Raw genomic sequence first — 14,355 nt, forward strand, 5'->3', positions numbered from 1 at the left:
ATATATATATATATATATATTTACATTAGCACTTAATCATGTACTAGCCTTGTGCTAAATCTTTACATTTATTATCTAATTGATTCATCAGAACAGTTCTATATAAGGTAGGTACTATGACCAGTTTTATTCTTAAAGATGCCTATGGAACAAACTTGTACATGTAAACTTTGAAATTTAAACTAAAATTAAATTTAAAAAAGATAAGAAAACTGAGGCATAAGGAGCTTAAATACATGGCACCAAGACACACAGTCAACTAGACTGGTTAAAAACAGAGCTGGGACCTCAACTTAGACATCCTTGGTAGCAGTCAAAGGCATGAACTTTGGAGTCTGTGACTTTTAACCACTAGGTTAGAACAATGGTTCCAGATACTTTGGTAGGATGCAAAATTTTCTCCAACTGAATAATTCTCACAGAGCATTTGGATGCTCATCCTCTTCATAGAGAAAGGACAAAATATGACTTTTTCAATGGAAACATTTTCTTCTACATGTTAAAAAAACTAAACACATTACTCAATCACCACATTTAGATGCCTACTTAAGTTTAACTGAGTAAATAAAGGCAGAGTGATATAAGGCCCCAAAAGTGTAAATTTAAATTCAAGAAATCTCTTCATGATGTCTTTGAGGAATATCAGCAAAAATATAAAATAATTTATATAAAATCTAAGTAAATAAAGTAATAAATAAATACAAAATATTTAGCCTAAGCCTTAGTTTCCTCAAATTCCCTACGCTGGCTTATTTGCTTGTTGTGAGGATTAAATGAGAGTTTGAAGGTAAGATCCTTTTACTTTGAAGGTATCATTGAAGTATTGTCAAATTATCAATTCCACAATACATTCTTCTCACTAGTATAAAGTGTACATAAACAAGGGTTTTGGTTTTTTTTGTTTTTTTAAAAAACATAATGTAGCCCATGCCATAAGAGATAAGATAGTCAAGTAGGACCTCATCAAACTGAAAAACTTCTGTAAAGCAAAACACAACATAAGGAAAGCAGGGAGATAGCCCACGGAATGGGAAGAAATATTTGCCAACTGTGTATCTGACAAAGGCCTAACATCCAGGATCTATAAGGAATTCAAATGTACCAAAAAGGAGAAAAAAGGCTAGCCCTATTAAAAAATGGGCAAAAGATATGAATAGACACTTCTCAAAAGAAGATATATATGGGCAGCCAACAGACACATGAAAAAGTGCTCAATTTTACTAATCATCAGAGAAATACAAATCAAAACTACATTGAAATAATACTTAACCATCATTAACAAAACAAACATCAACAGATGCTGGTGAGGATGCATAGAAAAAGGAACGCTTCTGCACTGCTGGTGGAAATGCAAACTTGCAAACTAGTACAACCAATTTAGAAAACATTGAGGCAATTTCTAAAAGAACTAGACATTAATCTTCCATGTAACTCAGCAATCCCCTTACTGGGAATATACCCAGAGGAACTCAAATCTGAAAAAAAAAAGAAGAAGAAGATACCTGCACACACATGTTTATCGCAGCATTATTCACAATAGCAAAAACATGGAACCACCCTACTGCCCTCTGAAAGCGAACTGGATCTAAAAAATTTGAACTATTATGCAACCATAAAGAAGGATAAAATTATGGACTTTGCAGCAACTTGGATGGATTTAGAGTCTATAATGCTCAGTGATCTACCACAGATACAAAGAACTGAGTATCACATGTTCTCGCTCATAAGTGGGCCCTGAACATTTGTCATAATACTATAAGTAAAAGATTGGCAGTAGAGAGACACTGCCAATCTTTTACTTATAGTATTATGACAAATGTTCAGGGGACGGGGGGTGGGACACACAGCATACATCAATAAGGGCTCTTGATCTCAAACCAGGTGAAGTGGAACCTAAGGGAAGCTCAAACATTACCTGTACAACAACCACTTGTATACCTAATCTTGAATTGTACCCCACATCTTTAAAATAAAATTAAAAAAAAATATTGTGGATGTTTTTGGTAGACACAATTAGCCAGTGAGTTAAGTAATGAAAGAGATAGAAGAGAAGTTGCTCTAATGTGCAAGTATAACCTTTAAAAAAGTGTGTGGACTAGAAAACATTTTAGCAATTTGTGACATAATAGTATTCTGGCTAAGTCGTATTCTAATATGTAAAATACATGAACTTGGTCTAAATATTGGATACCAATAAACACAGTCAGAGGTTAAGATATAGTAACATAAGAAACAAATATTTGATCTCTGCACCTGGTTTCTGACACAGAGTTCTTAAAACCCTTGTAACTTCCTGAACAATAGGGATGTTAGGAGAATCTGTTCTTTGAATAGTTGGTCTTTGGCTCCCATTCCTGATACCGAGCTCCCATTTACTGGGTGACAGGTGCATCTTTGGCTCTCATGAGGTGAATCTTGGTGTCTCCTGGATGGCTTCAGGATGAAGGCTGCTAATAACATTACCTCTGCTGCTGCTATTGCTGTTACTGCATTCCCTCCATCACATAGCGTATTTCTCAGAACAAAATGTTTAGCAGGTACTTATAACCAGTTACTGGTTGAGAGTATTTCACTATAGCACAGATTCTATTGTAGAAAAATTAATTTCATCCCTCTGATAAATTGAAGTAGGCAAGGTAACTAATAACCTGTAAAATAGGCATTTAATTAATATTAGAACTTTTGGAAATGAAGAGATTATTATTAAATAATCATTGATAAATGTACTTTTCTCTAATTATGAATATTTAATAATATATTAGATAATTATCACTTGAGCTGTTTTATAATAGTCCTCTGTGGTGTTGGAAAGGTACAAAAAAATAAAGGAGAGAGTTATAAAGCATTCCAAATGCTATAACTGGAGTCATTCACACATCATTTACTATCTACGCATCTAGATGGCTAATTAATTGTTTAAAATAAGGCAGCAAGTGCAAGTTTTAAATGTACAGTTAAATGCTAGACAAATCTTTATTTTTTTTAATAGTGTTTCACTTTCCTTGGCATTTTCCCTTTGTAAATTGTAATCCATTTTAAAATGAAAGCTGTTTCTAACAATAGATCCATGAAATGTAGTCTCCTAGGCTTCTGCTATATGACCTTTCTTTAGCTTATATTTATGGCTCTATTCTGGCACAACATTTAGGGGAAAGTAGACGCAAGATCATAGATCATCTACAGAAATCAACTTCTGAGGATATTATGTTGTTATCCATATCAAAAAATTTTTATTTGGAAAGAGGTATTTAAAGAAATGTTTCCCTGTATGTATTTTAATTGCCTTAGAATATAAATATATTTTATTAATTCCTAAACATGACATACCCTAGTCACAACAACAGTTTATTACTTTCTAAATCTTCCCAACGCAAAACATTATACCATTTATGGGTAAATCAAAATGAAATAACAGTCTAACTATGTTATATGATGTCTCTATGTTTCATTAACAATGATACATTCTATAATTGGATGCATATTTTTGAGTACAATAATTACATTGGACAGAAAAGATGGCAGGTTCATGAGTAGAATAAAGAACTGTCAGAATATTATCACTGTCTACAGAAGTTATTTAAAATATAAGGATGCAAAAAAAGAATTATTTTAACATACAATATTGGAGGATTACTTCTAAATTATTCACACTTCTAGTAAGCCCATAGGACAATAAAGAAGCAAAAACTCTTTTCCCCCTAAGTCAGTGGTTCCCAATCAGAGTTGACCTTGTTCCTCAGGGAATATTCAGAGGTTGTTTGCTACATGAATCCAGTGAATAGAGGCCAAGGTGATGCTAAGCATTCCATAATACACAGAATAAGTTCCCAGAACAAAGAATTATCCAAATGACAATTGTGCTGAGGTTGAGATAACTCTGATTTCAACTATTTTATATCAGTTTTGTAAATTTACCCCTTTCTCCGTCACTAGTAATAACTGAACTATGAATTGCCTCTGTGGTAATCATATACAAATTCCAATTAGCATAAGAATAATTGGAATAGAAATGAAATAAACCCAAATAAGTCATTATGGTTAAGTAGGTACTTAACAATGCTTGCTAATATAAATGGTATAAAATGTCTAATAAATTCATTAAATTATTTTATCACTTACCAAAATGTCACAGTTATTGATTTATAATTGACTGGTATGCTTTCTCTTTCCCTGTAAGTCTTTTGGTGAAATATAATATGAACAGTTGATGCCCAGAAGGTAAGAGAATGGGATAAGGAGACATTAGGCTTGATTAATCTTTTTTTTTTTTTTTTTTTTTTTGGAGTTGGAGTCTCACTCTGTCGCCCAGACTGGAGTGCAGTGGCCGCTCCCGGCCACTGCAGCCTCGACCTGCTGGGCTCCGGCGATCCTTCCGCCTCAGCCTTCCAAGTAGCCGGAATTACAGGCATGCGCTACCATGCCCGGCTGATTTTTTGATTTACTGTAGAGATGAGGTCTCGATGCCCAGGCGGGTCTCAAACCCGCGGGCTCAGGCAATCCACTCACCTCAGCCTCCCAAAGACGCGGAATTACAGGCTGAGCCACCGAGCCCAGCGGCTTGATTAATCTTAAATTGGTTTTTCTTCTTTTGGCTGTTTAAAAACCTTTTATGTTTGACCTATTATGTTTACTATAGTCTAAATATCCCCAACATGTATGTGTTGAAACTTAATACCATTTGGTGGTATGAAGAGGTGGGACTTTTTAGGACATGATTAGGTCAAAAAGATTCCACCATCATGAATGGATTAGTGCCTTATAAAAGTGCTGGAGGAAACTAGCTCAGACCCTTTTTTGTTCTTTGGGTTTTCCCCCATGTGAGAACATAAGATTTTCTCTTTTTGCCCTTTTCGCTCCTTTGCCATATGTGGATGCAGCAAGAAGGCCCTCCCCAGACACCAAAGGCCTGTGATTTTTAGACTTATCATCATCCAGAACTGTAAGAAATAAATTCCCGTTATTCATAAATTATCCAGTCTCAGGTATGTTGTTACAGCAGTACACACAGACTAAGACAATGTTTATTTAAAATTTAATAGTGGAATCCATTAGACCAAAATCTTATTTGAAATGTACAGAGAAATTGTACAATTTTCCCCTTGACTAACAAATTAAAAATACAAATAGAATTTAATACATTTCCTTTTAGAATTACTTGTTTGGGCTTTGAGGATTCAAATAGAACATCCTATCATTTAATCTGTAATAGTTTGACTCTAAACCTCAACCTTAAGAACATAGTGAGGGCGCTATGATTGTTGTCAGAAAAGAAAAAGAACAGATTGGAAAACCAAAAGTTTGTAAGTCTTATGATGTATATCTGCTTAGCTATTAACTTGATTTGGAAATTCTCAAATACCTGAGAATTGATGGGAGCTTAGAAATTTTACCCCTCACTCTTTGTTTGTATTGTAACCTTTGTCAAGGTATCAGTTTGCAGTGAAACCTAAAGACCCTAAAGAGATTAAACATAAAAGAGAAATAAGGGAAAGGTTTCTGGATTCGAATTTTAAGTAGAGCCTATGGTGAGAAAAATCCTACCTCTGCTGTTGACTTCTCTCAGCTCATAAGGCCACGTGTGCCTAGTTAAGTGTCTAAAGCAATCCACATTATTCATGCCACATTTATTTGCTCACTTATTTGACACTTTCTAAAAAGTACTGGTGCTTATTAGACACTTTTCCATGTTACAAAATATAGTACTTATTGTAAGACCACACATAAGCTGTAAATCAAGACCTTCTGGGAAAGGATTTTTATAAATGACTAACATACTTTTCTGCAATCGTCTGTAGGATTCATCCCACAAGAATTTTCTAATATTTTCCTTCATATCATACTAACACATTTCTAATATAATCTATTCTCTAAGGTAATAGCATAATAATTAACTTGCTTCTGATCAATATAATATTGGAGAAGTATGTCATGAAAGATAACAATACATACTTTCCCACTAATGCCTTTCTCTTACTTTATTGAGTATAATTTATATGCATCATACATAGTTTATATATCCAAATATACATGGATATTTTATATATTACATAATTTATAAATGGAAAAATTCACAAATCTTAAGTGTACAGTTAATTAAATTTTTATCTATCTATATAATGCCTGGTTACATATGTAATCGCCACTCAGATCAAGATATAGTTCACTTGCCCAAAACGTTCCCTTATGCTCCGAGATATCCACATGTTCTAGGCAACTGCTATTCTGACTTCCATCAACATAGATTTGTTTTCCTTATTCTTAAACTTCATATCAATGAAATGTAGTATGTTTAATGCATCTGACTTCTTTTTAAAACATTTTATTTTTAATCATTATGGATACATGATAGTTGTAAATTTTTGTGAGGTACATGTGATATTTTGATGCAAGCATACTATGTAATGATTAAATCATGGTAACTGAGGTATCCATCTCCTCAAGCATTTAGCATTTCTTTGTATTAGGAACATTCTAATCTCATTCTTTTAGTTATTTTGAAATATACAAGAAATTATTGTTAGCTACTGTTGTTCTGTTGTGCTACTGAACACTAGATCTTATTTCTTATAACTTACTTTTATACCCTTTAACCATCCCCTTTTTATCCTGCCCTCTGCACCCTCTGGAAACCATTATTCTACTCTGCATCCATGAATTCAACTAAATTTTAGCTCCCACATATGAGCGAGAGCATGCGATATTTGTCTTTTTGTGCCTGACTTATTTCACTTAACATAATGTCCTCCAATTTCATGCACATTATTGCAAATTGACAGGATTTCATTGTTCTTAAGGCTGAATAATTTTCCATTGTGTGTATGTACCATATTTCCTTTGTCCATTCATCTGTTCATGGATAGTTATGTTGATCCTGCATCTTGGCTATTGAGAATAGTGTTACAATAAACACGGGAGTACAGATATCACTTCAGTATGTCGATTTCCTTTCTTTGGGATATATACCCAACAGTGAGATTACTGGATCATGTGGTAATTCTATTTTTACTTTTGGAGGATAATGCACACTGTTCTCCACGGTGGCTGTACTAATTTATAGTTCCACTAGGAAGGTGCAAGTGTTCTCCTTTCTCCACATCCTTGTCGGTATTTATGAATGATATCTGGCTTCTTTTTACTAACATAAGATCTTACAAAATAGACAATTTTCCATATGTCTGTGTATCAGTAATTTATTTACTTTTCAGCATTTAGCTATTATAAAGCCGATGTGAAGATCTTTTTGTATATATCTTTTGATACACACACCTTCATTTATCTCGAGTGTATAGCTTAGAAAACTGCTGAGTAACAGGACATACATATTTTAGTGGATACTGCCAAAGTTCTCCAAAGTTATCAAACATGTCACACTCCCACCAGCAATGTATGAGAAAAATATTGCTCCACCAAAAAAAGTGATGAATGTTTTGTTCGGAAATAATCACATACACACAAACATATTCACATACATAAAACACACTTCCCTTTGGGTCTCTGTTCATTTTTTTAAACATTTTTTGTGTGACTTTATTATTTGTTTTCAGCTCAGACAAAAGACTGAGACGTTGTAATCCAAATTAAATAAATTGAAAGTGGAAAGTCAAGACGAACATATTTTCTTCATAAGTCATATTTCTTCTCCATAAGTTAGATCAGTGTTTCCTCAACTGTGCTCAAATATATATATATTCTTTGAAAATGGCATCAAATAGATTTGAAAATGCAACACATTATGTCATCTACACACTATAAATGGACCATTGTTTTAATTCACATATTAGCGGTTTAGAGAGGTCCCACAGTGAAGATACTTACCTAACCTTGTGTAACTCATTGCTTCATAAACCTTTATTTGACCACGGAACTCTATTCTATTCTTTCTTAAGTATACTTATTAATATCTTTCAGAACAATCTATTTGCTTTGAATCAGTCTTTAGATCAATCTGAAATTCCTTTTGATTTAATAGTAATTCATAAATCAGAGAAAAGTTTTCTTTAAATAATACAAATCTCATCTAAGTATGCTTATGAGAGTATTAAGCTTTGAGAATAGATAAGATATTGGGGGGGTGCTGTGTCTGGCTGTTAAATTTATTTTTTTAAATGGTATCCAACTACCCACCAAGATCTCATCAGCCATACCTCTCTTTTACTAATCTTCTGTACTTCAAAGCCCCAGCAGCATGTAATTTGGCATGACATGTTTATAAGTAAAACTTCTGGGTAGATTAGTAGATATATGATAAGAATACCAATTACTATTTCCTTGGAATCACCTTTAGTGAAGATATATGATGTGAGAAAATGTAAAAGATTATAGGAAGTAGACTATACATACATAAGATCCTTAAAAGGGGCAAAAACAGGAGAACCACTGAATAAGACAAGTCTCAGGGTAATGTTCATCAGTCTCCAAAATCAACAAGGCTCCAAATTGGTATTTGTTGCTCAGAAGAGAAACTACAGCCTTGTGGAATGGTTAAAGAAGATATCTACTCCAAGCAAATTTAGTTTCATTTATCCAGGGTCGCTTCTGTAAAATAGGTTAATAAATTTTCCTCTTATTCTTTAACATAAATTCTACTAAATCTAATTTAAAATATCAAAAGTAGATCCAGGGACAAATCCAAGAAAAACAGTGCCATTTAAAAGGGAAATGTGAAACCAATTTCACCACTAAGTGTGAGTCTTCAGGCACTTTTTGAATATTAACCACAATAAATCCAATGAACACAATGAGCTCAGGGAGTCGCCACTGCACTAAAAAGAAAACGGCTCACAATGAGGTGCCTTAGATACCTGGCTGGGACTCTTGCTCTTTTGAAATGAGACCACAGTTTACATTGAAAAGTATATGATTTCTTGTAATAATTTTCATTTGGCATTTTTCACCTGGGTTAACACGTCATTCCCAGTCCAACTGAAGGGCAAACATAAGCTTCACTTACCTGCACAAAACCACATGCTGTGAAGTCCTCAAACAAGGGCAGACTTGGGCGGTCTTCTCTATAGATGGTGAGTTTGTATGCAATCAGGGTATCTCCCTGGGCAGGAGATCCATCCACCACAAATATTGAGATTTTGTTCATTCCTAAACCCAGGGGGTAGTTGGAAAAGCTGGAGAGAGGTGAATGGGGACGGAGGAAAGGAGAATGAATATGAGTAAGGGAAATTTATTCAGCTCACTGATTCATACATAATATTTATAAATGACTACTATTTAATTTTTAAAAAACAGGTGAGGTCTGTACAATTGAATAAGAAACCTAAAATATGAAAATAAATTAAATATTTGCTTCATAGTACTTTGCTATGCCTATAGTTATCTTGTGGAGCTAGTCATGTCCACAATTAACTTAAGAAAAGGAAACTAATATTTATTAGCCTCCTGTCAAGGTCAAGCATTATCTAATTTTTTTTAAGTTGGAGTCTCACTCTGTCTCCCAGCTGGAGTACAGTGGCACGCTCACGGCCACCGCAGTCTTGACCTGCTGGGCTCAGGTGATCCTTCCACTTCAGCCTTCCAAGCAGCTGGAACCACAGGCATGTGCTACCACACCCAGTTAATTTTTTGAGTTATTGTAGAGATTTTTTGCCAAGTTGCCCAGGCTGGTCTCGAGCCCCTGGACTCAGGCAATCCTCTTGCCTCGGCCTCCCAGTATTAACCAATTTAATACAACTACTATGATTGTCCCCATTTTAAATATAGAGACCACAACATAGAACTGGTAAACAAATTGCCCAAATTCACAAAAAAGAGTCAGAATTGGGACTCCACTGGTCTGCCTTGAATCCTCTTTTCTTTCTAATAGAATCTCCTGGAATAACAAGTGCATTTTTCTCCCTACAGCACTGAACCATGAGTATCTTCTTTGCTATGGACATGAAATGTAATAAAATTCTACTTTCTGTTCAAAATTATGAACAAAAGTTGGTGACTTTTAAGGAATCAAAGAAAAACATCCCAGTGAGACTAGGAAGGTTGTTGATACTGTGTCCACAAATTGTTGCAAACAAGTTGCATACTCCTGAGTATTCAAAAACTGTACTGTTCAACAATCTAAAACCATGAAGACAACAGTAAGCAACATTTTTCCTTAATGAGTTTTCTCAGTGTTTCATATAACAAGATCCTCTCTTGGTTAAAACATTGCTACAAAGATTAGTTAAAAAGATTACTAATGACTCAGTAGAGCACCAACTTGTTCTTTTAAACCAATTAACACCTGAGAAGGAGAAATATCACACCCTGGCAATCTCCCAGCTGATCTTATGACTCAGCTTTTGTGAACCATTTTCAAAGGTTGCATCAAATATCTACTTCCCAGTCTGGTGTCTCAACTCAGTCTGGTTGGCATCCCATACCTTGGACCTGCCTGCTCATGCAGGTGCACCTTGCACTGACACTTAGATGTCTCCACTCCGATTGTCACTGTTACCACATCAAATGGGACTTCAGCATAGTAATCTTTGATCTTTGGATTAAACTCAGGATTTAGTTCCAAATGTGGATGTGTGAAGATCTGCTTGATGTGACATGGTATGTTTTGATCTGTTTTAAACACACACACAGAACGACAAAGAAGAGACAACTGTGAAATGGATAAATGTCTTAAATCACATATAATTAAGTTTTTTGTTTGTTTGTTTTTCATTCCTTTGAACAACTTCAGTGATCACTGTTAACTGTCCATTCCATACCTTGGTCATAGTTGATTTGTAGCTTCAGTTGGGTTTTCAATTGGCCCAAATTTGTAGAAATTGCAACATATAACAACTGCTGAATTCAGTTTGTGATATGCAGATGAAATTATTTGCTCAGCCCTTGAAAGTTTAAAGGCACAGAAGGTGGGGAAAATGTCCCTCTTGTAAACTGACAACATTTACATGATATTTACTGTATTAAGCAACTGTATAAATGGAGATGATGGTTCTGTGGGATAGTGGTAGAAGGGGACCAGCAGAGAATGAGGAAAATTTATTAACAGGGAGTGTCATTAAAAAATGTCACTTGTTTGACATAGTATCTTATAGGCAGTAGGGTGAGGCAAAGAATGCAAACTCCCAATATTATATCAAACACTCAGCTACAAAGACAACAATAAGAGCATCCTGAAAGCCCTTCCTCCGCAGACTACCTCAAGTTACTATATGCCTACTCTCAGAAAGAAATAGTATATTGGTCGATCATGATACAGAACCTGGAATATTATTACTTCATACCATTGATTCTCAGGCATTAAAAATCTTTCTATCTGGAAGCTCAATTTTTATAGCTCTATCTTGGTGAGATAAAAAGAAAAATAGATTTATAGGCATATATAGCAGCCACTGCTAAATGATATTCAGTTTAGTGTCTAGAATAAACAAATTACCAAAAAGCTTAATAAAATATTTTCAAAGAAATATCAACAAGTATTTTGTTCCATCAGTCCTCTTCAGTGGTCACAAAATTCCAACAGAAGACAGAATTTTTTTAAAAAAAACATAGCATCAGAAAAGATAAAAAAAAAATCGGCTGCAGGAAGCTATAAAACTGATCATAATGAAATTATTCTATTAACAGTTGTCTTGTCCTCTACTTTTTCATAGCTATAAAAATGCTTTCTCTAAAACAAAATCTGACCATGTGTTTTCCATTCTTTAGTGTTTGTTCCCCACTTCCAGAGTCAAGTGCAAGCTGCTAATAAGGAAGTCAGGGCATTTGATGAATCCTCCCTTGTCTCGCTCTCTAGTTCTGTCCCCCATGATGTCTTGGACATTATACTTCAACAAGACCTAAAGGTTTGTGTTTCTTTAATAGACATAGATCTGCACAGACAAATCCATGTCAGTGAATACCAACAACCATATCAATGCCTTATTCTGGTTTTGAGGACTAGGTCTCAGGATGACTCCCATTATACACTCAAAGAAAATGAAAAAAAACTTATGTATTTCTGACCACATTCTATGGTTTTCTCAGACTATGGAAGAAAAATTAACATTCATGTATAAATTAAGGACAACAATAATACAATGAATATACTGTAATTCCATTTTAGGGAAAAGACAATAAAAAAATAACCATTCAATCTGACTAAATAACTCAGTTAATTGTATAAATTATCTGTGTATTTGGTTGTTTGGTTTTTGTTTTTTTGAGTTACAGTCTCACTCTGTCACCTAGGCAGTGGCACACTGACAACCACCACAGCCTCAACCTGCGGGGCTCAGGTAATTCTTCTGCCTCAGCTTTCCAAGTAGCTGGAACTACAGGTACATGCCACCATGTCCAGCTAATTTTTTGATTTATTGTAGAGATGAGGTCTCACCATGTTTCCCAGGTTGCTCTTGAACCCCTGGGTTCAGGCAAGCCTCTTGCCTCTGCCTCCCAAAGTGTTGGGATTACAGGCATGAGCCACTGTGCCAGGCTGTGTATTTGTTACTTGACTTAATGGTCCACCAAAGATTTTTATCTGCCTGATAGATGTAGGTGATCTGCATCAGTAACTTCAGTGACCATACCAGTGCCTGAAATTTTTTATAATAAGAGGGGAAAAAACAAAAGAGTGAAGCAGAAATTGTCTTACTATAATTCATTCTGAAAAGGAACACAGTTTTTAAGTTAAATTCAACCACTTAATTAATGTGCTTTTTTTATCCAAGTTTTTTTCCTAAGCGTTTTCTATGTTCAAGGCAAAAGAGGAGCACAGTAAAAACAGGATATCATTAATCATAAAATCTGATACAGATGGATGCTTCAAACCCAGCATCATATTAAACACACTGTCATTGGCATATGAACGGTGCTTTGGAGCAGACCACTGTAGAAGCACAGAGGAAATAGGAATATTTACACTATATTTTATGCTCCAAACTAGCTAAATGTACAACAAAGTGATAGATCTCTTTTCAAAATAAAACATAGAAGTATTCTCACTTAATGCGATATATTTTATAAAGATCTGTTGAGACCCAATTTCCCTTCAGTTTACACTTTCATTTACTAGTTCATTTGCCCCCATTATAAACTGAAACTCGGACCTACGTGAGATGAGATATATGTGCCGTCATTCCCTTCAGCAAGATTTTAGCAAATGCTTCTTTCTGGTTTCATCAGAAACTCTCCACCTCTGGGGTGAGCACTGTCCTAACCTCCTGTTTGAAAGCTGATTTAGTTCTGACATCATCTTCAACTGAATCATCCATGTTGCCGCCTACAAACACCTGGTGTTTCCTTGGCATCTTTCCCATCTCAGTCCCAACTTGTCTCAGGCTGGCTTGCCTGAGATTTAGGGAGAACCCAGCAGGAGGTATGGTGGTATCAGGCTGCTTAACCTATTTGGCAAGTATATATGAGAAAGCTGTTTGAAGTTTTGGTTGCTTTTAATGGATTTTTTTTAACCATAGAATTTTATTGCCCTCTTGAGGGATAATCATAACTCATATTCTCAATGAAAACAGCCCAGTCTCTTAAAGATAATCCTACATGCTCTGAGACATCAAGTTACTTTTTAAAAATCTTATACCATAAAAACAGGGACATTAATTATAAAGATCCAGGTAGGACTAGTTTTTTTTAACAACATAAAAACATGAACAAAGTTAAAGAGCTTATCTAACATGTTCGCATTTTCTATGCCAAGTTACCTGGGAACTTGGGGGAAAAAAGAGAGAGATCATACAATACATTCTTTTCATTTTGTAAGTGAGAAAATAGAATCCCAAAGTGGTGAAGTGACTTTCCTGATGCTGCGTCTCACTCCAGTCCTGGCACAGAGTAGATGTTCATTCTGATTTTCTTCCCAGTTTCCTCACTAGTCCTTTCCCCATCACACTCTAGACAACAGTTTCCCAGGATATTTCTAAGGGTAGGATGTTGGGTCATGAGTGCAGGAAAGGAACGGCACATGTCATACCTGTTATTTTCCTCTCTTAGCAATATTTTATTTAAAATGCTATTTTCTTTAATTGGATGTATTTGTTAATTTAGTTAAACTAAATTATTACAGAACTTCTTCAGTCTGCCATGATTTTAACAGTAGTGTTAAAACATCATGAAGGAATTAAATTGCATTTTAGAAGTTAAAAATTAGATGTTATTAAATTAGAAGATTTCTATTTATAATAAATTAAACTCAAGTCCATACATTTTTTTTTCTGCTTCAGTGTATCAATAAAACTGGTTTTTCATTTGTGAAAAGCTAAATTTTCTAAATGTATGTTTTAGCAGCAAATATATATGTATATATATATGTATATGAAGATACGAATTATCAAAAACCAAGCTTGCTATGTAGAACTCTTAGTTTTCTTTTCTTTTCTTTTTTTTTTTTTTTTGAGTTGGAGTCTCACTCCGTCGCCCAGACCG

The 14,355-nt window shown here is 34.8% G+C and overlaps 1 protein-coding gene across 1 annotated transcript in view; it reads right to left on the minus strand.

Moving 5' to 3' along the window:
* Nucleotides 1–14,355, minus strand: part of CPED1 (cadherin like and PC-esterase domain containing 1) — a 325,934-nt gene that overhangs the window by 150,885 nt on the left and 160,694 nt on the right. Inside the window, exons 14-15 of the mRNA XM_008063879.2 lie at nt 10,368–10,554; nt 8,951–9,119 (exon numbers count right to left, since the gene is read on the minus strand). Coding sequence (XP_008062070.1) covers nt 8,951–9,119; nt 10,368–10,554 — 356 coding nt within the window. The remainder of the gene's footprint in view (nt 1–8,950; nt 9,120–10,367; nt 10,555–14,355) is intronic.

This window comes from Carlito syrichta, unplaced genomic scaffold, assembly GCF_000164805.1.
Source record: "Carlito syrichta isolate Samal-C Ts95f unplaced genomic scaffold, Tarsius_syrichta-2.0.1 Scaffold307112, whole genome shotgun sequence".
Classification (NCBI taxonomy): Eukaryota; Metazoa; Chordata; class Mammalia; order Primates; family Tarsiidae; genus Carlito; species Carlito syrichta.